The 26,947-nt window shown below is 44.2% G+C and overlaps 1 protein-coding gene across 1 annotated transcript in view; it reads left to right on the forward strand.

Moving 5' to 3' along the window:
* The window catches only part of LOC126454999 (lachesin-like), a 1,180,169-nt gene that overhangs the window by 678,973 nt on the left and 474,249 nt on the right, over nt 1-26,947 (forward strand). Inside the window, exon 5 of the mRNA XM_050091142.1 lies at nt 23,622-23,829. Coding sequence (XP_049947099.1) covers nt 23,622-23,829 — 208 coding nt within the window. The remainder of the gene's footprint in view (nt 1-23,621; nt 23,830-26,947) is intronic.

Raw genomic sequence — 26,947 nt, forward strand, 5'->3', positions numbered from 1 at the left:
TAATGCCGTGATATTCGAAGTCAGAAGATCGTATTACTGCGTCATAATAGATCGCAACTATTCAATCTCAAAAGCAATCTAAGCGCCCCTACATGTACGAGCATTCAAGTATATGACCTGCTTCGGCTAACTCTCGTAACGTAGTGACAATGCATTGAAGTATACTTAGTCATTACTCACGATTCCCAAAGAGTACCCACAGGAAGTATTCTTTTGGATCGTTGGTTCTACTTGGCGAATGTTAATTTATGCTAATTTTGCGATTTATTAAGAATTTGACTGTAATTTTAGTAAAATTTAATCTTTCTTTCGTAGATTGCTAAATTGTCAAGCCTTAGATTCCTGATTTAATTACTTGTTATTGTCCTAATAATAGTGATAAATGGAACTTCGTTCGCTTATTCACTTTGCTGGGAATTTGGGACTTTGGTGGGGGGGGGGATCTTTGGGGTATTGGGAGCTAATTTTTGGATTTTTATTTCTCGCTTGAGGAAGTGGCATTACAGGGAGGACATCAAACAGAATAACCCTTTCAGAGTCCCAGAAGACCGTCGCCATGAGCATACCGCCTTAGAGGGCGGCCTTGAAATTGTTTTTGAGAGGACAGATGCTGTCGTACCACTCCATAGATTGTCATTTTGTCTCCGGCTCGATATGATGAACCTATAGTTCATTGCCTGTGACGATCTTCCACAAAAATTCGTCGCGATTAACCTTGTGAAGCGCATGCATTACCACGCAGATGGTCCTTCGTTGCTCTTTATGGTCTTCTATTAGATGGCGAGGAACCCAGGCGGCATATATCTTTGCGTATCCAAATGGTGGACCAGTGTGTCAGCACCACTATCAGTGAAGTCCAACTAATCAGCGAGGGTAATGTGATCCGTCGATCAAGTCGAATGAGAGTCTCCGCACATTCCAACACTGCAGGAGTCACAGCTGTGTGCGACCGATCGGCACACTGGAGATCGGACAGGCTTGTGCGACCTTTCGCGATGATGCCAGACGCCTCACCCAAAGACCCACAGTGCTTTTGAACACTGCCTGGTCTCCGTATATATTTTTCATGAACCTGTGAATATTTACGATGCACTGGTTTTTCGCCGAAAGAAACTCTGTGGCAGTTCTTTGCTGGGAACGCAGCTCCGTTACAGAAGCCATTTTGAAGGCTACGTATAGCTTCTCTACCTGTCGGACCTTCATGAAATTGAAGGGACTAGAGCGGGAATATTCCACACAATCACACTATTAATTCAGAATTTTCTCAACACAAACAGGTCAAAAAAGTGTGTTGCACTAGTTATTGAACACCCCTTGTATTTTCGCGAAATAGTGAAGAAAGTGAAGAGAGTACCACGGATATGATACGCGAGCTTGGGTAGCAATCATTAAAAGAAAAGCATCTTTCATTGCACGAAATTTCTGTCATCAACTTTCTTCTGCGAATGCGTCAACATTTCGATGGCGCTTGTGTACATAGAGAGAAACGAGTACTGGAATAAAATAAGAGAAATCAATGCTCGGGCAGAAAGATTTCTTTTTTCCCTCGTGCTGTTAGATAGTGGAACGATAGAGAAGTAGCTAGAAGGTCTTTCGATGAAACCACTGCCAGTTACTGAAATGTGAATGGCAGTGTAGTTATGTAGATGTAGACAGAACATTATTCTGCAGTGATGAGCACTTACCAGAAAATGGATATACACTATTAAAACTAAAAATGAACTCTGTCTTTTTAAATATATGTGTAAAATACAAAACAGGAGCAGCCATGAAGGAAACAACGATTTCGCAGGACTAAAGTAAGAGTCATCTCCATCATAATACCATTCAACAGCATTACAAGCCCACGTCTAAATAATACTGTTAAAATAGCTAACTTGAAGCAGCTTCAACGATTCTGTTGTCAGAGAAAAATCGGATGGTAACAGATAATTTTATTCTTGTATTCATGTACATAAAAATAGTGTGTGTGTGTGTGTGTGTGTGTGTGTGTATGTGTGTGTGTGAGTGAGTGTGTGTGCGTGTACGTGTGCGCGTGCGTGCATGTGTGTGTGCACGCGCGCGAGCGCGTGTTCATGCATATATATGTGTGTATGTATGTGTGTTTGTGTGTTTTAAGGTATAAGTCTGACAGACCATCACCGTAGGCACAAGCCAGGCCGACACGTAATCTGTGTAGTTGAGGCACGCAAACGTATCGGTATCAGCACACAAAGGGGAAAAGAGTGTGTCACAGCCTTGGCAAGGAGGTCACTAGACTGCGATAACATGTCTCTGTCTAACAGAGTCAAGCCAAGCCGTGAATGAAGGAGAGATGTACTGTGAAGGTCACGCGTGTTTGAAAATCACTTCAACTGTGGTTGCAGTTTTCCATAAATTAAGAAAGCATAATATAGTGAAAAAGTGGTGTAATTACTGTATTTAAACGAAGTTATATGCCTGGCTATACATCGGGGCCGAATAACATGATAAAACACGACTAAATGACGCTGAAATAGCACCGAATCTTGTTTAATTAAGAGACTCTGTCTCTGTGACTATCGGCAGCAAATAAAACTGTTAAAATATGATAATATAATAACATGATGTACTGTTACTGGCAGATTACTAAGCATCCTGCAGTAGCATTCTCGTACTCTCAAATACCTCTGATTTATTCTAGAGTGACGCTCTGCTGCCACTGCCAATAAACATTTCTCGAAATGTATTCTTCGCTTTCCACAGATTCACTGCAAGAATGAATACAAATGCACACATTCATACTTATATGAAAACATGTACAGATTCCTTAGAAAGATAAACTGTTTCTCTGGTTTCTACTGAATCGTTCTGTGTCAAGATATTTATCATGTCTTTTACTCTGTGGAACTCACAGTGTACAAACCAAAGTGTACTACTAACATTTCTTGGGCAATGTGTTCTTCACAATACAGCACGAAACTTGAAGTTTGCAGCAAAGGCAGCCTATAGAAATATTGGTGCAGTTGTGTGTGGTTATGTATATATCAGTGTGCTCTGTTTTCGCTAAAAATTTATGTGGATAGAACTATTGCTAAATCGATTGATTTACAATCGATTCAGATTTTTACAATATTATTCCCTCCTGAAAATCAAGAATTGTTGTTGTATCTGGTACTTTATATACTCAAGCACAAGGACATATTGCTTGATTCAGTGAGTGATAAAACAGGATAAAATAGATAAAATCATAAAATTATGTACAGCCAGTTCCAAACAGTTAAACAGTTTTAATCCTTTGGAGATAGGAATGGAAATGCTGGAAACGATATCGTATAGTTTAACATGATTGTGGTTCGGAAGAACTGAATACTTTGTGGAAGTGAAGTTTTGTCAAATTGATAGTAGCACTCGTTTTGAAATAATTTTGTTGGACACATGGCACCTGCTAGTGCAGCGTAACATGGAGTGCCCTACCTTGTGAACCGGATCGAAACGCCGCGGCTGATTTTCGCCTATCGCTCGTGCACTGGTCAGTGTGAATGTGATATTAAGGCAATCTCCAAAACTCGTTTAGGTAAATGCTGGGCTGATTCTCACTTCCCGACCCAGAAAACACGATGTGCTAACAGTTAAAATACGATAGCACACTGAGCAAAGTGTATACAATTCCCAGACTGATGGCACATAGGATTTCCCTCCCATGGATAACTGACAGCTCCAGCGATAGGAACGTCATTCGGTCGCTGCCAAAACTTGAATACTGCGGAGCTCGTCGTCGACGGTTAGACGCTAACGAAAAGAAGAAGTTATTGCACCGAGTCCACGTTTGGAACCCCATTTTCTCTCTAAGTTGCAGATACGTCTGCAATGCTAAGATTAATGTTTCCCACGTTCGTAATTTTTTAAAACGCTGTTCAGCAGTTAAACTTGCATATTTTCTTGTATTCCATTAGAACAGGGGCAGCCAAGAATTCGACCCATGACCCTTCAGCTGGCTCACGTGACATAGCGCTCACCCTGGCTACACATTTCTCCCAGCCACGCTGTCAGGTTGGTTGGTTTGTTTGAGGAATAAAGGGACCAAACTGCAGTGTCATCAGTCCCTTGTTCCATACGGAAAACAAGGCTCTGGGTAAAACAACTCTCGAAGTACGTTTGAGGAAGGAAAAGTGGAAATGAATGCGAAACCACACTTAAAAAGAATACGAATGGTACAAAAACAAAAAACAAAAAAGGGGTAAACATACACCATAAGGAAAAGTCGAGGATTGTATTAAAACTGTAGAGCAGATGGTCTGGGCTGGCTGATCACAAGAATAAAAGAGGATGAGTCAGCTACTCTGCAACACTTCAAAATGTACACTCCAAAAAGACAAGGCGAGATGAACACACGTAGGGAAAAGACGAACACAAAGACAAACAAATGCAATGAAAGGGTGACAGAGTTAAAATGGAGGAAGGGTGGAAACCACATAGAGAAGGCCAAACGCCCACCCTTAGATAGTACAAAAAAAAAATCTCCCTTCACAAATAATACGTAATTCTAAATCTGCATTGATGCATTGTCTTCCAACACTGAAGGTAGAGCCATGGGAAGATTAAAAGACCGCCGCAGAGCAGCCAAAATTGGGTAGTCAAGCAAGATGTGCACGACAGTCAGACGGGAGCCACAGTGACACCGAGGTGGGTACTCTCAACGGAGAAGGTAGCCATGCATTAGCCACATGTGGCCAATGTGGAGCCAGCAAAGGACAACAGATTTCCTGCGAGTGGCTCGCATGGATGACCGCCATTCATCTGTCGTCTCCTTGATAGCATGGAGTTTATTTGGTGAACTCAGAATGCGCCATTCAGTATCCCAGCTCGCAAAAACTTCGCAACGGAAGACTGCTCGCAAATCAGTCTCTGGTAGCCCAATCTCCAGAGATGGTTTACTGGCAGCCTGTTTGGCCAGGTGGTCAGCAAGCACATTGCCTGTTATCCCGACATGGCCTGGGGTCCAAATGTAGGTCACTGAGCGTCCACTGGCGCAGAGGGCATAAAGAGGCTCCTGACTTAACAGTAGCAAAGGATACCTAGAGATGCACTGGTCGAGAGCTTGTAGGCTGCTTAAGAAGTCACTACAAATGACAAAGGACTCACCAGAACAGGAACGGATGTGATCAAGAGCACGATAGATGGCAACCAACTCTGCAGTGAAAATTCTGCAACCATCTAGGAAGGAGCGTCGTTCAGTATGGCCAACGTGAGCATAAGTGTAGCCAACAAGACCGTCAACCAGTGATCCATCAGTGTAGACTATTTCTGAGCCCTCAGATTGGCCAAGAAGAGAGACAAAATGCCGACGGAGGGCCTCAGGGGGAACTGAACGTTTGGGGCCTTGCAATAGGTCCATCAATAGCCGTGGTCGAGGTATGGACCATGGAAGTGTACAGAAGTGGGCCGGCAGGGCAGGTGGTAAGGGCGAAGCGTCGAGTTCATGAAGAAGTGACTGGATACAGGCGGCAAAGGGAAGCCCAGTTATAGGCCACCATTGTGGGAGGTGGACCCTCGTCTCGGGGATAAGAAGACAGTAATTTGGATGGCGACGCGAACTACGTATGTGGGCGGTATAATTTGCGAGCAATAGCTGCCGCCAGAGCCACAATGGAGGAATGCCAGCTTCCACAAGTAGGCTGCTCAAGGGGCTCGATTGGAAGGCACCCTTCACGAGGCAAACTCCACAGTTATCAATGGGGTCTAGTAAACTCAGTGTAGAGGGGGCTGCTGAACTATATACCACACTCCAATAATCAATACAGGATTGTACATGGGTTAGGTACAGTTGCAGCAGTTTACAACAATCAGCACCCTAGTCGGTGTGGCTCAGGCACTGAATAAGATTAAGGTGCTGCCATCCCTTGTCCTTAAGGTGACGAAGATGGGAAAGCCAACTTAAGTGGGCGTCAAAGACCAGAACCAGAAAGCAGTAAGTCTCCACTACATCTAGCAGTTGGTCATCGAGGTAAGGTTCTGGATGGTGGTGGACGGCACGACGACGACAAAAGGGCCAATGAATGCACCTTCCGTTTATCTCCCTGCAGACAGCTTTCAGCAGCAACAGTAGAAGAGGAGCAGAACGAAATACAAAAATCGTCAGCGTATATGATAGGAGATACCGACGATGCTACTGCTAATTTCAGACCATTGACAGCAATTAAAAGAGTGGGACACTCAGGGGAGATCCCTGTGGGACCCCATTCTCTTGTATATAGGGTGCAATATGGGAAGCACTGATGTGAACTGTTAAAGTACAGTGTGATAAAAAGTTCTGCATAAAAATCGGGAGTGGGCCCTGAAGACCCCACTCATGCAGAGTAGCGAGTATGTGGTGTCCCCAAGTGGTATCGACAGCCGTTGTAAGATCGAAAAGGATGGAGATGAAGTGTTGTCACTGGGAAGAGGCTGATCGAATGGCAGACTCCAGGTGCACCAAGTTGTCGATGGTGGAGAATCCGTGGCGAAAAGCATCCTGGGACAGAGCCAGAAGGTCCGGAGACTCAAGGTACAAACGCAACTGCTGCCTCACCATACGTTCAATCAGCTTGCATAGAACGTTGGTGTGTCTGATGGGACGACAGCTGTCAACACCTAGTGGGGTTTTCCCAGGCTTTAGCAATGGAATGATGACACTTTCCCGCCACTGCGATGTTGGAGGGGGCAGATGTCCCTGGCATTTTGGGGGGCGATGCTCCTAAAGTAGAAGCCCCTGAGAGCAACAGAAGAGGATGTGCCCCCAGCCAACTGTCCAGGGGGGGGGGGGGGGGGAGGAGATGGGCGGTCCTCTGAGGGCCCACTGGAGCAACCTTAGAGGAGGGGCATAACTGCGTCATCGATTGCGATGCCATCACAGCAGCATATGAAGATAGCATGGGAACAAGGTTTAGTCGTTCATATGTTGGTTTAGCCTCATGGTAAGATAGTGTCCAGGGTCTTGTACTCCATAATTTTGTTCTCCTCTTGGAGTACTGGGCAGTCTGGAAAGCAGGGGATGTGATGCTGCCCACAGTTTACACACGTGGGAGGAGGCGTTCAAGGAGTATACAGATGCAGCGAACAGCTGCAATTCCACATCTGGCATTGGAAGGGGACTGGGGGGACATAAGCCTGAATTTCCAACATTTAAAGCATGACATGGGTGAGGGACATAGGGTTTGATACCAGACCAGTATACCATAACCTTGAACTTTTCAGATAATGAATCACCCTGGGAGGCCACAATGAAGGCACTGGTGGCACCCCTATTGTCTTTGGATCCCCTGTAAATGCGCTGGTCGAAATGAACACCCCCACAATTCTAAATTGGCCCTTAGACCATCATCGGACTGTAACAGAAGATTGCGATGAAAAATAATTCCCTGGGCGATATTGAGGCCTTTGTGGGGAGTGAACGAAACAGGGATATCACCCAGTGTGTCACAGATGTGTAGCACCCTGGACTGGGTTGTGGATGCTGTCTGAATCAAAACCGACGCATTGCGCATTTTGGATAGCGCTATCACTTCCCCAAACGTATCTTCCAGGTGCTCAACAGAAGACAGAGGCTTCATTTGCATAAAGGAATACCCATCAGTTCTGCTGCAAACTAAGTAATGTGGCGAATAAGGATCCTGTTGCTCTGAAGCCCTACGTTCCTCCCAAGGTGTTGATAAGGAGTGGAGCGATTTAGGGTCATATCTGTCATCGTTGGAATCAACCTTTCCTTTCTTAGAGATTGCTGGGGTCATTTAGTCCCCAGCAAAAGATGACTTAGTCCGCTTCACTGCACTTCATCCACCCTGATTCCACCCACTCTGATCAGGGGCTCTCCCCAGAGGCGCCACCCAGCCACAGGAAAGGCCACCTGGCATGACGGCCATTGCCGTAAATCCAGATGCCCCAGGACAATAAGCATCTACTTCTTGGTATACACTGGGAGTTTACAGCTGAGCTGTTTTGTCAGGGGGCTACCACCAAACGGGTACATAAAGCCCCACGACAATCGGCTGGCTACCGTGCTGGATATGAGGTGCAGAGAAATCCAGTATTGTCATGGGGCGAAAGAGGACAGGAGACAACAGAAGATGACATACCCTGGAGAGTGTCTTTGCCCAGATAGTTGAATTGCAGGTGGAGAATCAAAGCCATGACAAGAGGTTCAGCAGATCTAATCTAAGGGCACTATGGGTAACTCATTCATCACTTAAGGCGTCATTCGCTATATGGCCCGCACTTCTGTAGAATTTGGAGAAATGGAGGTAAAACCCTACAGGGAACCATCACATAACGGCCGAAAAGTGTGAGACTCCTTTTAGTCGCCTCTTACGACAGGCAGAAATACCTCAGGCCTATTCAAACCCCCAGATCCGAAAGGGGGACGCTGTCAGGGCGGGAGGATGGGAAAGAGGGGATATAATGAATGTCCTTACGTAGATCAAAAGGCATTTGTACTTCATACTATGTAGTTTTATATTTCATATCTATCAACAACATAGATCACAAGCGAAATAAATGTGCAGGGTTATTTAACTGTTTTTGGCTGACTGAAGATACAATATGACTTTTATCTGATAGAACTGTCAGCATTCCGATGGACGCAGACAGATTTACAGATTTTTGCACTTATGTTGCCACTTGATTGTGACTTGATTAGTTTCATAATCATAAAAAGGCCCTTGACACACATACACTATCCAGTCATACTAATGAGACCACCTGTCATAATCCTATACAACCACCTTCTGCAACACCAACCGTTTTGAGAAATCAGTAAGATTCTAGAAGGTACCAACAGTGATGTGGAACCATGTTATCTAGTACTGAGGCCAGCTGCCCTAGGTTTCTGAGTAGAGGATCCATAGTATGAACAGTCAGATCAGTAGTTGGGCAAACTTTGTTTTGGTGCATGGCAAAAATGGTATGATAATCTGGTAAACCCGGTGAAAATACATATGTTGTTGCAACCCCAGAGTCTGGAGATGGGTGTAGAAAACAAGCAAGCAGGTTGGGTACAGAAATAGTAACACCTTTGTGCCTAAAGGAACCAACCCAGCCTTTGTACAACAGTTCAGAGGGTGACCTGGTCCACTGAGGGGGCTCTGGACATGTTTCGGGCCAATGTGTGTGCAGGGGCAGATGACTTGTGACTGTGAAATGTGGTGGATGGCGTACCGACTTCGTGGGAAATATCTAGTGCTGCAAGGACTACATACGATCCTTGTGCTTATCCTGTCTGCCTTTGCGGTTTATGAACGAATGTGTGGTGGTCGCTGACTTTATACAGGATGTAGAAGTGATGATTTAGTATGGTGCAGGATATGAATTGTGTGTTTACTACATAGATACGGTATGTGGTGATATATAGTCGGTTGGAGATCGGTTTCACGCTGAAATATTCAAATTTCAGTCCTCAGTAGCAGACCAGTGTAACTGAGGAATTGTCTTCCTGTATTTCATGATCTGTAGACATTTGTAAGGTTCATAATTTAGTGCAATATGGCGATATGTACAAAATAGTTTTGCCATTGAAAGTCTCGTCTGCAGAAAAGAAACGAGGATGATAAGCAAAAGAAATCCTGCCACTGCTAACTAATATTTTTCAGAAATAAACAATGTATCCTTTAATTTCCCTCTGTATGATTCTTCCTCTCCACCACAGAGCCATCAATTTCCATATATTCTATACACTGCCTTGAATGACATAAATTGTTTCAATAAACAATATTCTACACATTGTCTAAATTGTATAAACAATATTCTGTCCACTGCAGTCGATTTCCTGACAAACTGATTAACCAAATAAATCAACTATATTCCATACAGTGCCATAACTAATTCAACTGTATTCTATACATTGTCTGAAATGTTTAAACAATATTCCATACACCGCAATCCAATTCAGTCAAAATGACCGATCAGCTGAGTCTTTTTCCTGCCAATTTCCATGAGAGGGACGGATGTGAGGGGCTATACCAGAGGGGGAGGGGTTAATTAATTGATCAATTTAATTAGTCAGTGAAATTGACAAGAGTGAGAGGGGCTATTCCAATAACTCAAATCTGAAAGTTTATCTGTAGCAGAGGGGGGGGGGGGGGTTGGTGTTTTCATGAGGAGAGTAAGGGTGGGGGTGATGGTGTGGGAACAGTAGGTTAAGGACCTGTCAATCAAAAGGAAGGACCCTTTTTGCAGAACAATAGGTTAATGACCTGTCAATCAAAGATGAACAATAGGTTTGCCACTGAGTGCATACCTGCCTCTGATGTAGGAAACCTGCACTAACAGAAAGCTCAAAAACCAAGTTTGCCCTACTACTCCGAACAATGTGGTCATGTTGATTCTCTACTTGATTTAAATCTGGGGATATAGCTGGCAATGGGAGTATAGTAAATTTATATTGGTGCTCCTCGAATCACCGACATACACTGTGAAGTTTGTAGCACATTGTATTGTCCTGCTGGTAGACGCCATCGTGCCAAGGAAAACAAAATGCATCTAGTAGTGGGTTAGCCATTTCGGCAATGATTCCACCCTTGGCCCTAAAGCCAACTATCAACCTCTTTTGGACTTTAGATAATTCGCTCTCTTTCCACTTCATAGCAGCGACTGCTTTGTTTCTGGTATCCCCTCAACATGGTTTATATGCCCTTCACTTCGAGTGCTACCACCTGCAGCACCCAAGGGCGCTCAGATGTTCGAGGGTCGGCCTGGAATTCAAACACAAACGCTCACTTAGGTGAGACAGGCAGTCGGTGCAACCATTCTCACTCCGATGGCAACCCAACCGACAGTCAACAGACCAATGATCAAGATCAGTTCCGCTCTACACTTGCACCAAAACTCAAACGATGCTAACAGCAGAGACTGTGCGACAACAACAAGAACGGATCGCAGACAACACATAAGCGGCAGACGAACCAAATACACGACATCTAATCAGGTGACAGACCAAATGGCCAAGTAAGGTCGTTGCCACTCAAACGTATGTGTTGGCAATCGTCAGGCGAGTGATGGCTATGCTGTCCTTCTTCGCTATTCCACGCCAGCCGACCAACTCAGAACCAGTCCGCCGACAACATTTAAATTGACTTGTCATTGAAAATCAAATAAACTACACACAGTTTCACAAACACTTGCACAACGAACTAGACGATGCTACCGGCAGTGACTGAGCAATAACGAGGACGAATCACGAGTCGCCACACACAACCAACCCATAAGCGATCGCCGTCCAAATACACGTCGTCCGACAAGCCGACCGACCGTTGTTGGACCAAAGTCGTCCCCAATCAAATCGTGTAAGTCGGCAATCATCGGCGAATGAAGGCTATCCGCGGTTCCCTGGCGCTTCGTGCGCCACTGGTGCTACGACGCGGCTGTGCCAGTCGACATCACAGGCTACACACAATTTCACAAACACTTGGACGAAGAACGTAACCAATGCTAAAAGCAGTGATTGTGCAATCACAGGAACGAACCACACGTTGAGACACACACACCGCCAACCCACAAGCGATCGGCGAGCAAATACACGTCGTCCTGTAAGACGACCAACCGACGACCAACCAAGACCATCTCAACTCAATCCATGTGTGCCGGCAATGGTCGGGCGATTCATGGTTATCCGAACCTCACTGCCGCTCCAACCCGACCGCACTTCTGGCGCGTCCTAACTGTCCGACTGCCAGGTCCGAACTCCACTGCTGGCGCGTTCCAACTCCCTGCATGACACTTGAAGACCGGGATATAATAGCAATCCAGCAAAGATAATGCGACAGGGCCTATATCGATACGAGCTGCTGCTGCCGCTCACGGGCAGGCAAGGCAGGAACTCAGTGGCACCAGTAATTCAAAATCAACTTAACGAGGAGGCAGTACGGAAAAAAACAGGGTGTTAAATAAGAGATGGCACGAACACGAGCCATGCACGGCTCAAGTGACAACGGTGAACGACGGCTGTGACGATGAGTACGGGCGAACACAGGTCCCCTGTTGAGCAACTGACCTTCCCGATGAACCAAGAAGCTACCCACAGAATTTTCTCAATGACCATTCAGCGATCATTGCTGCGTATGGGCCTCTGCAGCAGGCACCTGGTTCATGCACTCATGCTGAATGCTGTGTATCGGCGACGATTAGTGGAAATTGCACGTCGATATTGCTACTGGACGTCCACTGAGTGGCGACAGGTGTTCCTTGAGGACAAATGAAGATTTATGCTCCATCGAACTGAAAGTAAACGTCCTACAACAGTCGCCGGGATGGTCCAGGCAGGAATAAGGATCGTTATGATCTGGGTAACCTCGCCGCGGCGTTCCCTGTGTGATATTGTGGAAGGAGACAAAATGGATCAACACTAGTATGCATCTATTCTTGTGGACCATGTCCACATCTAGACGCTGTTTTTCCTCGGCACGATAGCATCTACCAGCAGGATAACGCAATGTGTCACACAGCTCGCAGTGTACGTGCATGGTATGAAGGGAACCAGGGCTGTCCTGCCGCACTCCCCTGGCTACCCTACAGCCATGACTTAAAGCCAGTGGAGAATATTTGGTACCACTTCAATCGGGCTGTTCGCGTCACAGATCCTCAGCGCAGCTGTCTGCGGCACAGGTGTCGGCTTGAATACACGTTCCGGGATCCAGAACCTCAGTGACTCTCATCCTGCACGTCTCGCAGCTGTTCGTGCTGCGAATGGTGGTTATTCAAGCTTTTGACACATGGTCACTTCATGTCACTGGACAGTGTATACGGACAGCATCAAATGTTTATATTTACAACTCAAACATTTCCGCCTAAGGGGTTTTCTTATCCTTGGACAAGGCAGTATCGTTTGACAACCCTGGAATAATCAGCTAGCATATCGCTCTTCCGTAGTCATTGATAACGGTGCAATTCAAGCTACTGCAGACAGCGAGAAAAGTTAATGTAAGACCGATCAAACACCAAACAATTTCGTTTGCCTACTATCACCTGTGGAAAGACCACATGTATAATATTGTGAGGAAGGCGAAACAAAGACTGCGCTTTGTCGGCAGAACACTTACAAGATGCGACAAACCCACTAAAGAGACAGCCTACATTACACTTGTCCGTCCTCTGCTGGAATATTGCTGCGCTGTGTGGGATCCTTACCAGGGAGGATTGACGGAGGACATGGAAAAAGTGCGAAGAAGGGCAGCTCGTTTCGTGTTATCGCGCAATCGGGGTAAGAGTATCACTGATATGATATACGAGTTGGAGTGGCTGTCACTGAAGCAAAGGCGGTTTTCTTTGTGGCGAGAGCTATTTACGAAATTTCAAATGATTGAGATGGCTCTGAGCTCTATGGGACTTAACATCTGAGGTCATCAGTCCACTAGAACATGGAACTACTCAAACCTAACCAACCTAAGGACATCACACACATCCACGCCCGAGGTAAGATTCGAACCTGCGGCCGCGCGGAATTAGCCGAGCGGTCTTGGGCGCTGCAGTCATGGACTGTGCGGCTGGTACCGGCGGAGGTTCGAGTCCTCCCTCGGGCATGGGTGTGTATGCTTGTCCTTAGGATAGTTTAGGTTAAGTAGTGTGTAAGCTTAGGGACTGATGACAGTTATGTCCCGTAAGATTTCAAACACATTTCAACATTTTTTTCGAACCTGCGACCGTAGCGTTAGCGCAATTCCGGACTTAAGCGCCTAGAACCGCTCGGCAACAACGGCCGGCCAGGAAATTTCGATCACCAACTTTCTCTCCCACCCACGTAGGGAGAAATGATAATCATAATAAAATAAGAGAAATCAGAGCTCGAACGGAAAGATTTAGGTGTTTCTTTTTCCCACGCGCCATTCGAAAGTGGAATGGTAGAGAAGTACTATGAAAATGGTTCGATGAAACCTCTGCCAGGCACTAAGTGTGAATTGCAGAGTAACCATGTAGATGTTGATGTATATGTAGAAAACATTTCTTCCATATCAAATCGATTTCGATGTTTAGGGTTTACAGCACAGACGATACACAGCCTACGAGAAGAAGAATCTTCCTAAAAATACTTCCTTGAGGTACTGTGTACGATAAAGTTACGAGAACATTTCTAAAAAGGCTGTCTTGGGATACACTGTACGATAAACTTATACTTGTTGGACACTACAGGTCTTGGATAACGAAGTGCCTTCAATAAGTAAAAACAAAAACCAAACATAAAATTCTGAGACAGACCGCATGTTCGTACATTGACGTCAGTTCACAGGATGGTACCCGGAATAACACCTTTAAGATATCTACGAACGCTGAGTTCGACCGCATAATGGTACAACACACAAATTTATCACAAGCTGCGACATTATCGCGAATAAAACGGTGACCCCGTATATACAATAAGTTTCCTTTCATTAACGTCTATGGGCACAAACTTTTTGTTAACAGATTACCGGTTTCGGTGTATAATGACCATCATCAGCTCTAACAGACTTTGTTTTTTATAAAACAGATCTGATGATGATCATTATAGACCGAAACCTGTAATCTGTTAACAAAAGATTTGTGACCATAGATGTAAATGAAAGGAAACTTACACAAAGTTACCTCCGTTTCCTAGAAGACGAGTAAGATTCCCTATCAATCATATCCGTAAGGGAACTGTGGTTGACTCTAGGCTGCGGTGCCCACGGGTTTTACCGAAACCCGAATCGTTACGTAGCGCCAATGGCGGCGCGAACCTCTCCGGAGAGCGGACGGCGGTGGGCACCGGAAGCCGCGCAGACTGGCCGGCGGGCAACGAGCGCTATTGAGGCGGTGCGGTGGAAAATTGGTCACGTCGCAGCGCGCCTCGCCGTGGCAGCCCGCTGTCCACTAACTTCCAGCCCGTCCGGCTGTCCCACAGGCCGGAGACAAAAGTTCTCCGCAATGCTCCGCTGCGTTGACAGCACACGTTTCAATTCAGTGCGGCTGAAATAGGAAGTGCGTTACTCGCATTTCTAAATACTAAGAGAGGTGTTCAATAACTAATGTAATTTTTGTTGTTGTTGGCCAATTTCGGCTGATAAAATGCGGAATCTGTTGTAGGATATGGAGGAATATTCCATCTTCAGCCCCTACAGTTTCATGAAGTTCCATATAGATGGCGGAGCTGTACGAAGCCTTCAAAACGGCGTCTGTAGCGGAGGCGCTTTCCAAGCAGAGAGCTGTCATTTTCTTTCGGCGGAAAACGAGAGCATCGCAGTTATTCCTAGGCGCTTGCAGTACGTCTACGACGACCTGGCAGAGAACAAAAGTGTGTCGAGCCGTTTTGCGAGGCGTCTGTCATCATCGCAAGACGGTCACGCTAAGCTGTCCGATCTCCCGCGTGCCAGCCGGCCATATACAGCTGTGACTCCTACCATGTTGGATTGTGCGGACACTCTCATTCGAGGTGATCGACGGATTACATTCGAACACCTCGCTGCACAACTGGACGTCTCTGTTGGCAGTGCTGACACACTCGTCCAGCTTACTTACGCAATTCCTCGCCGCCCAATAGGAAACCAAACAGAGCAACGAAGGAGCATTTCTGCGGAACTGCTTGCACGCTACAAGGCTGATGATAACTCTTTGTCCAACGTTATCACAGGCGATGAAACATGGGATATTCACTTGGAGCCGGAAACAAACGGCAATATACAGGGTGTAAATTTTAAGTTGACAGACCAGAATAATTCGAAAAATAAGTTTCACACTAAAAAATATGTAGAAACCAAAGTTGATTATTTTCGAGGGGGACATATGTTGGTGCTAAAATTAGCCCGCCACCACAGCTCCCTGGAGCTAAAACTAAAACTCTCCCTCTCTCCCTACATGGGGATTATTTGTTTGATAATTAAAAGTTATGTTGCCTCATGACCACGAAACAAACAAAACTTATCGGAATATGCGGAAAAAATTAATATATGGGTCAACATTTGTAAACCTCTAATTCCTCTCTCTCAAACCGCAGCCTCTGGGGAGAGAGAGGGAGTTATAGTTTTAGCGAATCAAAAGTTACGAATTAAATAAGTATTTTTTATTTATCTGTAACCATTTTCTACACAAAGATGAGAACTTGGATTTTCTTGAATTACAGCGCCAACTAGCAAGTATCAAACCAAATGCTTAAGACAAAATGTACGTAGTTTTTTGTGTAGAATCTGCCTCAGCAATAAAAAATTGGGGTTCCAATTCAAAATTTTAAAGCTACCTCCCGCACCAAGCCCAGGGGGCTGGTGTGGCGGGTTAATTTTAGCACCAGCGGATATCCCCCTCGAAATTAATCAAATTTGGATTCTACACATTTTTTGTGTGAAGCTTATTTTTCCAGTTATTCTGGTTCGTCAACTTAAAACTTACACCCTGTGCAGAGTGGTGACGAAGAAAAAGTTCAAAGCCGCCCTTCAGGCGATAGAGTCATGGTAACGGTCTTCTGAGGCTCTAAAGCGGTTATTCTGTTTGATGTCATCCCTCACGGTGCAGCTATCAACTCTGAAGTTCATTGTGCTACTGTCAGTCAAGTGGAGAAACGACTTCAGCTTGTTAGTCGCAACAAAAATGTAAACGAATTTCTCCAGGGCAACGCAAGGACCCACACATATCTGCGCGCCTGACAATAGCTCACAAAACTTAACTCCGGTCTGTTCCTCCCCATTCATACTACTGCCCGGATCTCGCACCTTCCGATTTCCATCTGCACAATTGGCCATTAAAATTGCTACACCAAGAAGAAATGCAGTTGATAAACGGGTATTCATTGGACAAATATGTTACACTAGAACTGTAAATGTAACGTCCACTGTTCAAAGTGCCGTCAATTTGAACAAGAGGTGACGGAGACGTGTAACCAATGGCACCCCATACCACCACACCGGGTGATACAACAGTATGGCGCTTCCAATGTGCGTTCACCGTGATGTCGCCAAACACGGATGTGACCATTATGAAGCTGTAACAGAACCTGGATTATTCCGAAAAAATGTCGTTTTGCCATTCGTGCACCCAGGTTCGTCGTTGAGTACACCTTTCCAGGCGCTCCTGTCTGTGATGCAGCGTCAAGGGTAACCGCAGCCATGGTCTCCAAGCTGATAGTCCATGCTGCTGCAAACGTCGTCGAACTGTTCGTTCAGATGGTCGTTGTCCCGCAAACGTCCTCATCTGATGGCTCAGGAATCGAAACATGGCTGCACGATCCGTTACAGCCATGCGGATAATATGCCTGTCATCTCGACTGCTAGTCATGCGAGGCCGTTGGGATGCAGCACGGCGTTCCGTATTACCCTCCTGAACCCATCTATTCCATATTCTGCTAACAGTCAATGAATTTCGACCAACTGGAGCAGTAATGTCGCGATACGATAAACCTCAATAGCGATAGGCTACAGTCCGACATTTATCAAAGTCGGAAACGTGATGGTACGCATTTCTCCTCTTTACTCGAGGCATCACAACAACGTTTCACCAGGCAACGTCGGTCAACTGCTGTTTGTGTATGAGAAATCAGTTGGAAACTGTCCTCATGTCAGCACGTTGTAGGTGTCGCCACCGGCGCCGACCTTGTGTGAATGCTCTGAAAAGCTAATCATTTGCATATCACAGCCTCTTCTTCCTGTCGGTTAAATTTCGCGTCTGTAGTACGTCATCTTCGTGGTGTAGCAATTTTAATGGTCAGTAGTGTTTTTGGGACAATGAAAAATGTAATCAGCGGGAAGCAGTTCGAGAATGATGGGGAAGGTATTGGAGCAGCAAGACGTTGTCACCGACATCGACCATTCGAGTGGCACCATGCGGGCATACAGGCTCTTTCAGTAAGGTGCGCCGACCATTGTGGCCGAGCGGTTCTAGGCGCTTCAGTCCGGAACCGCGCTGCTGCTTCGGTCGCAGGTTCAAATCCTGCCTCGGGCATGGATGTGTGTCATGTCCTTAGTTTAGTTAGGTTTAAGTAGTTCTAAGTCTAGAGGACTGATGATCTCAGATGTTAAGTCACATAGTGCTTAGAACCATTTGAACCATTTCAGTGAAGTGTCGAAAGGCCGTCGCGTCGAAATCGTGAGTGAAGTCAACCTGCTTTCTGAAAAAAAAAAAAATATATGTTGCATTTTAATCGGAGATTCTGTGGTGTAGAGTGTTTCTACATGTACACCATGAACGCCATGATGTATCATTTACAGCCTGTCGGGGACGGGAAGCGGGAAGAACGGGAATTGGTAAGCCTCCTTGTGATCTGGAAGTGCGGGATGCACGTAGGAGAAAGCTGTATAGGCTATCGGGTGTCTCTTCTATAAACGTACGCTATTTCAACAGTAAATTACGTCGTAATGCACCATGCTTGTCTTCCGAAGTCTGCTACTAGTGTTCGGTAAGTATCTTTGCAACTCTTTCGCGCGTATTAATGCATCTGTGATGAAACGGACTCCAGTTTATTTGATCTTCTCTATTCATCAGCCGTAACTGCTAAGGTCATCCATTTTGAGGATCTGACTGTTTCCATTAATTTTTCTGCTGCTGTTTAGTCATACAATTATGGATCTTCCTGCGTATTTATTCGCACTACGTTACATTTGTTAACGAGGTCAAATGCCAATCTTAGCGCCGAGCATCGACCCTCTGCAGGTCTTCCGGCATTTCGCTAGAATTTTCTAGTGTTGCGACTCTTGGCTAATGGAACTTCGGACGTAATTCACTAGATCATTTATCATATACGTTATTTCTCATGCCAACGTGCCATTTTCACAACACATACTAATCGTATAGGAATGAATGAGGTGTCATCATAAAGATTTTTTGAACCTCATTCTGACATTCCATTCCGACTTTACTCTGAAACTTACTATTTGTGGATGAATTTAACATAAAACAGGCTTTTAAGATGCTGGTGCGAAAGGCTGAATCGGTGATGTCGAGGGAGCGTCTATGATTCGTAATGAAAATGTCCTCAGTCCAGCGTTCAAACACCACCAGTGTTTAAACTAGGATTAATTACCAATATTGATGGCCGAAGACTTCAGCGGCCGAAGAGCTGCGGCATAAGAAGTCACTCTCATTCTGACAACGGCTTTCTGAAAGAGGGCGGAGGCGCGGACACAGGTTCAGGGAACTTTCTTGCTCTTGAAGTGGAAAACTGCTCCTAAAGAAGGAAGAATCAGCAACAATGAACAGCATGAAGACGCAGAAGGCAATGGAAACCACCGCAATAAAGACACATGATGTGTTTCCACACGACATGAGGTCTGTAATTGAAAAAGTGTCATGCTGAATTCTCAATTAGCAAAATATCGCCATGTAGTCCCCCATTCGGATCTCCGGTAGGGGACTGCCAAAGGGAGGTAAGCATGAGAAAAAGACTGAATAACCAACGAAAGAATAACGTTCTACGAGTCGTGGTGTAGAATGTCAGAAGTTGTAATGTGATAGGAGAGATAGAAAATCTGAAACGGAAATTTCGTGGCTCAATCTAGATATAGTGGGAGTCATGGAGTGAAACGGAAAGAAGACAGGGATATCTGGTCAGATGATTATAGGGTAATATCAACAGCAGCAGAAAATGGTGTAACGGGGTTCGTTACGAATACGAAGGTAGAGCAGAGAGTGTGTTACTGTGAGCAGTTTAGTGACAGGTTTGTTCTCATCAGAATCAACAGCAAACCAACACTGACAACGCTAGTTCAAGTATACATGCCAACGTCACAGGCTCAAGATGAAGAGACACATAAAGTATAAATAGATATTGAACGGGTAATGCAGTATGTAAAAGGAGATGATTATCTAATAGTCAGGAGGGACTGGAATGCAGTTTTAGGGGAAGGAGTAGAAGAATGGGTTACTGGAGAGTATGGGCTTGAGACAAGGATTGAGAGAGCAGAAAGACTAATTGAGCTCTGTAATAATCACAAGAGGAGAAGGTATACTTGGAAAACGCCGGGTGATACGAGAAGATTTCAGTTAGATAACATCATGGCCAGACAGAGTTTCCGAAATCAGATATTGGATTCCAAGATGTATTCAGGAGCACATATAGACTCAGATCACAACATAATAGGGATGAAGAGTAGGCTGAAGTTTAAGAGACTGGCCTGGAAGAATCAACACGCAAAGAAGTGGGACACGGGACACGCTTGAAGTTCTCTAAGGCTATAGACACAGCAATAAGGAATAGCTCAGTAAGCAGTACAATTGAAGAGGAATGGACGTCTCTAAAAAGGGCTATTACAGAAGTTTGAAAGGAAAACATGGATACAAAGAAGGTAACTGAGAAGGAACTATGGGTAACACAAGAAATACTTTAGTTAATCGATGAAAGGAGAAGACACTAAGATGTTCAGGGAAATTCGGGAATACAAAGGTACAAGTCACCGAGGAATGAAATAAATTGAAGTGCAGGGAAGCTAAGATGAAATGGCTGCACGATCAATGTGAAGAAACCGAAAAGGAAATGATAGTCAGAAGGACTGACTCAGCATATAGGAAAGTCATAATATTTGGTGACATTAAAAGCAAGGGTAGTGACATTAAGAGTGCAACTGCAGTTGCACTGTTAAATGCAGAGGAGGGAGCAGATATGTGGAAAGAGTACATTGAACGCATCTACGACGGGGAAAATTTGTCTGTGATAGAAGATAGAGTCCATTTTGAAGACATAGGGGACGCAGTATTAGAATGAGAATTTAAGAGAATTTTGGAGGACTTAAAAGCAAATAAGGCAGTAAGGTTAGATAACATTCCATCATAATGTCTAAAATCATTTGGGGGAAGCTGCAACAAAACGACTATTTACGTTGGTGTGTAGAATGTAGGAGTCTGGCGATATACAATTTGACTTTCAGAAGTATATCACACACACAATTAGCAAGACGCAATGGCTGACAAGTGTGAAAATTACTGCACAGTCAGCTTAACAGCTCATGCATCCCATTTGCTCACAAGAATAATTTACAGAAGAATAGCAAAGAGAATTGAGGTTGTGATAGATGACGATCAGTTTGGCTTTAGGAAAGGCAAAGGTACCAGAGAGGTAATTCTGATGTAGCAGTTGATAACGAAAACAAAACTAAAGAAAAATAAAGACACGTTTATAGGATTTGTCGATCTGGAGAAAATGTTCGACTATGTCAAACTTAGCTAGTTATTCGAAATTCTGAGAGAAATAGGGGTATGCTACAGGGAGAGCCGGATAATACACAATATGTACAAAAGCCAAAAGGGAATAATAAGAATCGACGACCGAGAACGAAGTGCTCGGATTAAAAATGGTGCAAGACAAGGTGATCCAACTGTACACCGAAGATGCAACGAGGAAAATAAAAGAAAGGTTCAGGAGTGGAAATTCAAGGTGGGAGGATATCAGAGATATGATTCGCTGATGAATAGAATCAGCATTGTAAGGAGTACATAATATGGACTGGAAGTAAATCTAAGAACGACAAAAGTAATCAGAAGTAGCAGAAATGAGAACAGAGCGAAACTTAACATCGGAATTGATGGTCAGGAAGAAGATGAAGTTAACTGATTCTACTACCTATGCAGCAAAATAACCAATGACGGAGAGAGTAAAAAGAACATCGAAAGCAGACTATCACTGGGAAAAGGGCATTCCTGGCCAAGAGAAGTCTGCTAGTATCAACATCGGCCTCAATTTGAAGAAGAAATTTATGAAAATCTGTGTTTGGGGTAGTGAAAAATGGACTCTGGCAAAACCGGAACAGAAGAGAATCAAAGCATTTGAGATGTGGTGCTAGAGCAGAATGTTGAAAATTATGTGGACTGTTAATGTAGGGAATGAGGAGGTCCTGCATAGAATCTGAGAGGGAAGGAACGCAAGGAAAACACTGACAAGGAGAAGGGACAAGATGATAGGACAGCTGTTAAGACACCAGAGAATAACTTCCATGGTACTAGAGGGAGCTATCGAAGGTAAAGACAGTAGAGAGAGATTGGAATACATCCAGCAAATAATTGAGGACGTAGCTTGCAAGTGCTGCTCTGAGATGAAGAGTTTGACACTGGAGAGGAATTCCTGGCGGTCCACAGTAATGGTTATGCGGTGCAACAGAACTACAAAACTTTGAGGCACAGCATCCAGTGTGAACTTGCTTCACTTGTAATCTCAAATAATAAACAGCTGTTTAAGTTGGCAAGTGAATTGCTGCTATTAGGCACCACAGTGCTCAATTAGAAACTTCATTTACTAGTCTCCGGGAATAATCGAGACTGTACTACGCCTCTGATCTCAAAACACAACTTTTGTCTTAGAGGAATTGGAGATTTTCAAACATCTCACTCGTCATGATGGCCTCATTCTCAACGAACAGCTGCAGCTGAGAAATAAAAACTTTTTTGACTGTATAAATCCATTGCTTGATCTTTGATTCAGATTTCCTCATGCAGTTTACCGAAATGTTGTTTTCCTGTCACATCTTTGCTGTTTTCTTGTATGTCATAACTAACGTTTTTACGTTACAAAATGTATCTCTACTTAAAGCAGATAAATATGTAACTTCATCCTGTTATTATTAATGCTTCCGTTATGTCTGAATCAGCTGCATCACAATTTCATGTGTCTACTTTTGAATGTACAGTAGCCTAGTTGTTTCTGCGGCTACTAGATGGCGCTCTTAGCAACACCATGTTTACTTGCCCACACTTTCTAAAGTGGGTACCTCAGTCTTGTTGCAACCCTTGTCCACAGCACGAGCAGCCCTTAGCGGCTCGCCATCTGACAAGTGTTCATGACGTCGCCTTTCCGGCTGAGATCTTTTTTTAATATGTGACTTGTAAGTACTGCATCTTTTCGAGTCAGTACAAACTTTAATTTTATTAATGTACTATATACCTGATGTTTTAGTACAGTTAGTCTAATTCTGAAGACGACGCTCATAGTAGCGTCGAAACCAGGTCCATTTTTGACTTAATATTTGTGACCGTGGGCTTATTTGTTACAATATAATTCTGACACGGTCACTGAATCTTAGCAGCTATGTTCAAAGTTTTACAACTTTTGTGGTCTTGCACCACTTGTACTTTGACCGCCTCAAATGATCATGATACTTGTAAATGGAAAAGGGAACCACCATAACGCAAGAATATGCGAAACACAGCAAATCACATACCATACTCGAGCAGGAGAGATTCTTAAACTTCATGTGTTTTGAGCCACTTTCCGAGAAAAGATTAACAGTTTCTTTTTCGGAAAAAAAACTTAACAGTTACCACGTACCAGTATACGTTCGAAAGCTAACATTATCCGGAACAGAGGGAACATTCAGAAAATACGATATAGTCCGACTCTATTTTCCCTTCACTTCTCTTAACAGGGTTATGCTCTTTGCCATCTACAGATTCAGTGGTTTCAAGTTGCATTGCGAGTGGAATGACTAAGTCACTCTTCGGTCTCTCACTGAAATGTTATCGTAAGGTCACTGGAGACCAAGAGCTCTCATATCAAAACGTTTATAACACCGCAAGTGTGCTTAGTTTTTTGGCGGTGGGCCTCCCATGCCAAAACGAAACTACCATTGTTGTCATAACCCATTTTGTGTTACTCACACACCAAAGCAGTACTCCTTACAAAACATATTTTGGTTTGTCGCCTGTATCAATCATTGAGATTCTTATCAGTGCTATATGCTGGAGTTCGAGATGCAGACCGATTCTCGGTATTGCAGGTGGCCTGGGTACGTGTCGATACGCAGACCATCCTGTCGATCCACCACAACGTGATCACGCAGAACCCGCGCATCTCGCTGTCGTACAACGACCACCGCTCCTGGTACCTGCACATTAAGAACGTGCACGAGACGGACCGCGGCTGGTACATGTGCCAGGTCAACACCGACCCAATGCGCAGCCGCCAGGGATACCTACAGGTTGTCGGTAAGTGATCCTCCAAAATACGCTTCTAAACAGTTAAGATACTAGATGAAATATACTCGATATGTGGTAATATGTTTTCAGTTATCTCATTTGTTGCTTGGAACGAGGGCAATGTGCACCACTCAAATTGCTTTGAAGAAAGCAAGATAATGAGAAATTATTTGTTCCAATATTTGGAGTGGACATTACATTTTCATGGCATTATATCAATTATCGGCGACTTGTGGCGTGTCATTTTCTTACATTTCAGGAAGTTCAACTTCCAGTCCCACAATGTTGTGCGAAGTGGGAAGACATATGCAAGAAGTATTTCACATCTACAACCGTACCTAGCAATCCAACGTACGGTGTGTGACGGTAGATACTTGCGGTACTACAATATTTTCCACCTTGTATGTCCCATTTGTGAATGGCGTGTAGAAGAATGAGTTTCAGCCACTTTCCATACAAGATCTAATTTCTCGACTTTCATCGTCGTGGTCGTTTCACGAGGTATATATGGAAGGAAGTAATACGTTGTTAGACTGTCTCCGGAAATTATTGGCTGGGAATTTCGATAGTAATTAACGTGCTGAACAACACCTCTCTTGAACCGTCTGCCACATGAGGTTGTTGAGAATCTCCCTAATACTCTCGTACTTACTATATGATTCCGTGACGATACGTGCCACTCTTTCCGATTTCTTCTGTTAATCATGCTTGGTAAGAGTCCCAGACTGATTAACAGTACTCAAGAACTCGTAGAACAAGTGTTTTGTAAGCCATTTTCTTAATTGTTGACTTACATTTCCTTAATATTATCTCATCTGCCTTTCCTACATTTGGTTTTCCTCCGTTCATTACACTACAGATCACTGCGTGTGGTCAATCCTAGGAATTTTACCGCAGTTGCCAACAGCGTATTCGAAGAGTGGTGAATCTCTTCGCCTGTTTATGAGAAGCACATTAGATTTAAGTACATTCAGGGTCAACTGCCAATCCCTGATCTTAGCCGCCGGTCCTTTAAAAGTCTTTCTGTGATTCCCTACAGACTTTGAGATTTAAAATCAGCCCACGGACAACAGCATCGCCCGCGGATAGAGTCAGGAGATATCCAGCGTTACTCACTAGATCATTTACATAAGCGGTATTCCCCAACAGCATTAGAATTTTCGTTTCATATCAATCCTTTTTGTTTCGTTGAGAACGGCGTGTTGAACTATACCTGCAAGGAAGTCCTAAATCCAAGCATAAATCTCGTATGATACTTAATAACTTGAATTTTGTATGGGTTGCCTTCTGGAAATCGTGTAGGTTTTTGTACGGTACGTTTTCATTCTCCAAAAATATTAAGTGTGACCATAAAACATGTTCCGCAGTTTAACACCAGGCTGACGACAGTGATATACGCCTGTATTATGCTAAATATGCACACGTATCTCACGACCCTCCCTCAAAACTTATGTAAAGGGGTACAAGATAATACGGCCACTTGTGAAGCCATTAGCAATCGGTGTGTGAGTGGGGTCTAGTGGTTCTCTGGTGGAGGTGGAGAGAAATTGCAGAGCATGAAGATAGCCAGTCGTGACAACTAAGAACTATGGATGGCGAGCAACGGGCGGATTCAATATTTCTAGGTTTCCGGAAAACATTTGACACGGTGCCCCATTTCACGCTGTTGACGAGGGTAGGAGCATATGGAATACGTACGCAGATATGTGAGTGTCTCCGAAACTTCTTAAGTAATAGAATCAGTATGTTGTCCTGGACTGCGAGTGTTCATCGGAGACAAACGTATCGTCAGGAATGCCCCAGGAAAGTTTGATAGGACCGCTGTTGTTCTTTATATACCTACATCTATATCTACATGGATAGTCCACAAGTCACATCTAAGTGCCTGGTAGAGGGTTCATGGAACCATCTTCACAATTCTCTATTATTCCAATCCCGCCGGCAGCTGTGGCCGAGTGGTTGTAGGCGCTTCAGTCCGGAACCGCGCTGCTGCTACGGTCGCAGGTTCGAATCCTGCCTCGGGCATGGATGCGTGTGATGTCCTTAGTTTAATTAGGTTTAAGTAGTTCTAAATCTAGGAGACTGATAACGCCAGATGTTAAGTCCTATAGTGCTAGGAACCATTTGAACCATTTTATTATTCCAGTCCCATACAGCGCGCGGAAAGAACGAACACCTACATCTTTCAATACGAGCTCTGATTTCTTTTATTTTATCGTGGTGATCTTTTCTCCCTATGTAGGTTGGTGTCAACAAAATATTTTCGCATTCCGAGGACAAAGGTGGTGATTGGAATTTCGTGAGAAGATTCTGTCGCAACGAAAAACGCCTTTCTTTTAATGATGTCCAGCCGAAATCCTGTATAATTTAAGTGACACTCTCTCCCATATTTCGCGATGATACAAAACGTGCAGCCCTGCTTTGAACTTTTTCGTTGTACTCCGTCAGTCCTATCTGGTAAGGTCCCCACACCGCGCAGCAGTATTTTAAAAGAGGACAGACAAGCTTAGTGTAGGCAGTCTCCTTAGTAGATCTGTTATATTTTCCAAGTGTCCCGCCAATAAAACACAGTCTTTGGCTATCCTTCCCCACAACATTTTCTGAGTGTTCCTTCCAATTTAAGTTGTTCGTAATTGTAATTCCTAGGTATTTAGTTGAATTTAAGGCCTTAAGATTTGACTGATTTATCATGTAACCGAAGTTTAACGAATTCCTTTTAGCACTCATGTGGATGACCTCACACTTTTCGTTATTAAGGGTCAACTGCCAATTTTCGCACCATTCACATATCTTTTCTAAAACTGATCTGGCAGGTAGGGTGGGCAGAAATCTGCTGCAGTTTTTTGATGATGTAGTGGTGTATGGTAAGCTGTCAAAATTGAGTGACTGTAGGAAGATACAAGACAAGTTAGACACAAGTTACATTTGGTGTGATGAATGACAGCTACCCCTAAATCAGGAAAAATGTAAGTTAATGCCGATGAGTAGGAAGAATAAGCCTGTAATGTTCGGATACAGTAACACTAGTGTCCTGATTGAGACAGGCAAGTCGTTTAAATATCTGGGCGCAACGTTGCAAAGCGATATGAGATGGGACGAGCATGTGACAACTGTGGTAGTGAAGGCG

The sequence above is a fragment of the Schistocerca serialis genome, chromosome 1, assembly GCF_023864345.2.
Source record: "Schistocerca serialis cubense isolate TAMUIC-IGC-003099 chromosome 1, iqSchSeri2.2, whole genome shotgun sequence".
NCBI lineage: Eukaryota > Metazoa > Arthropoda > Insecta > Orthoptera > Acrididae > Schistocerca > Schistocerca serialis.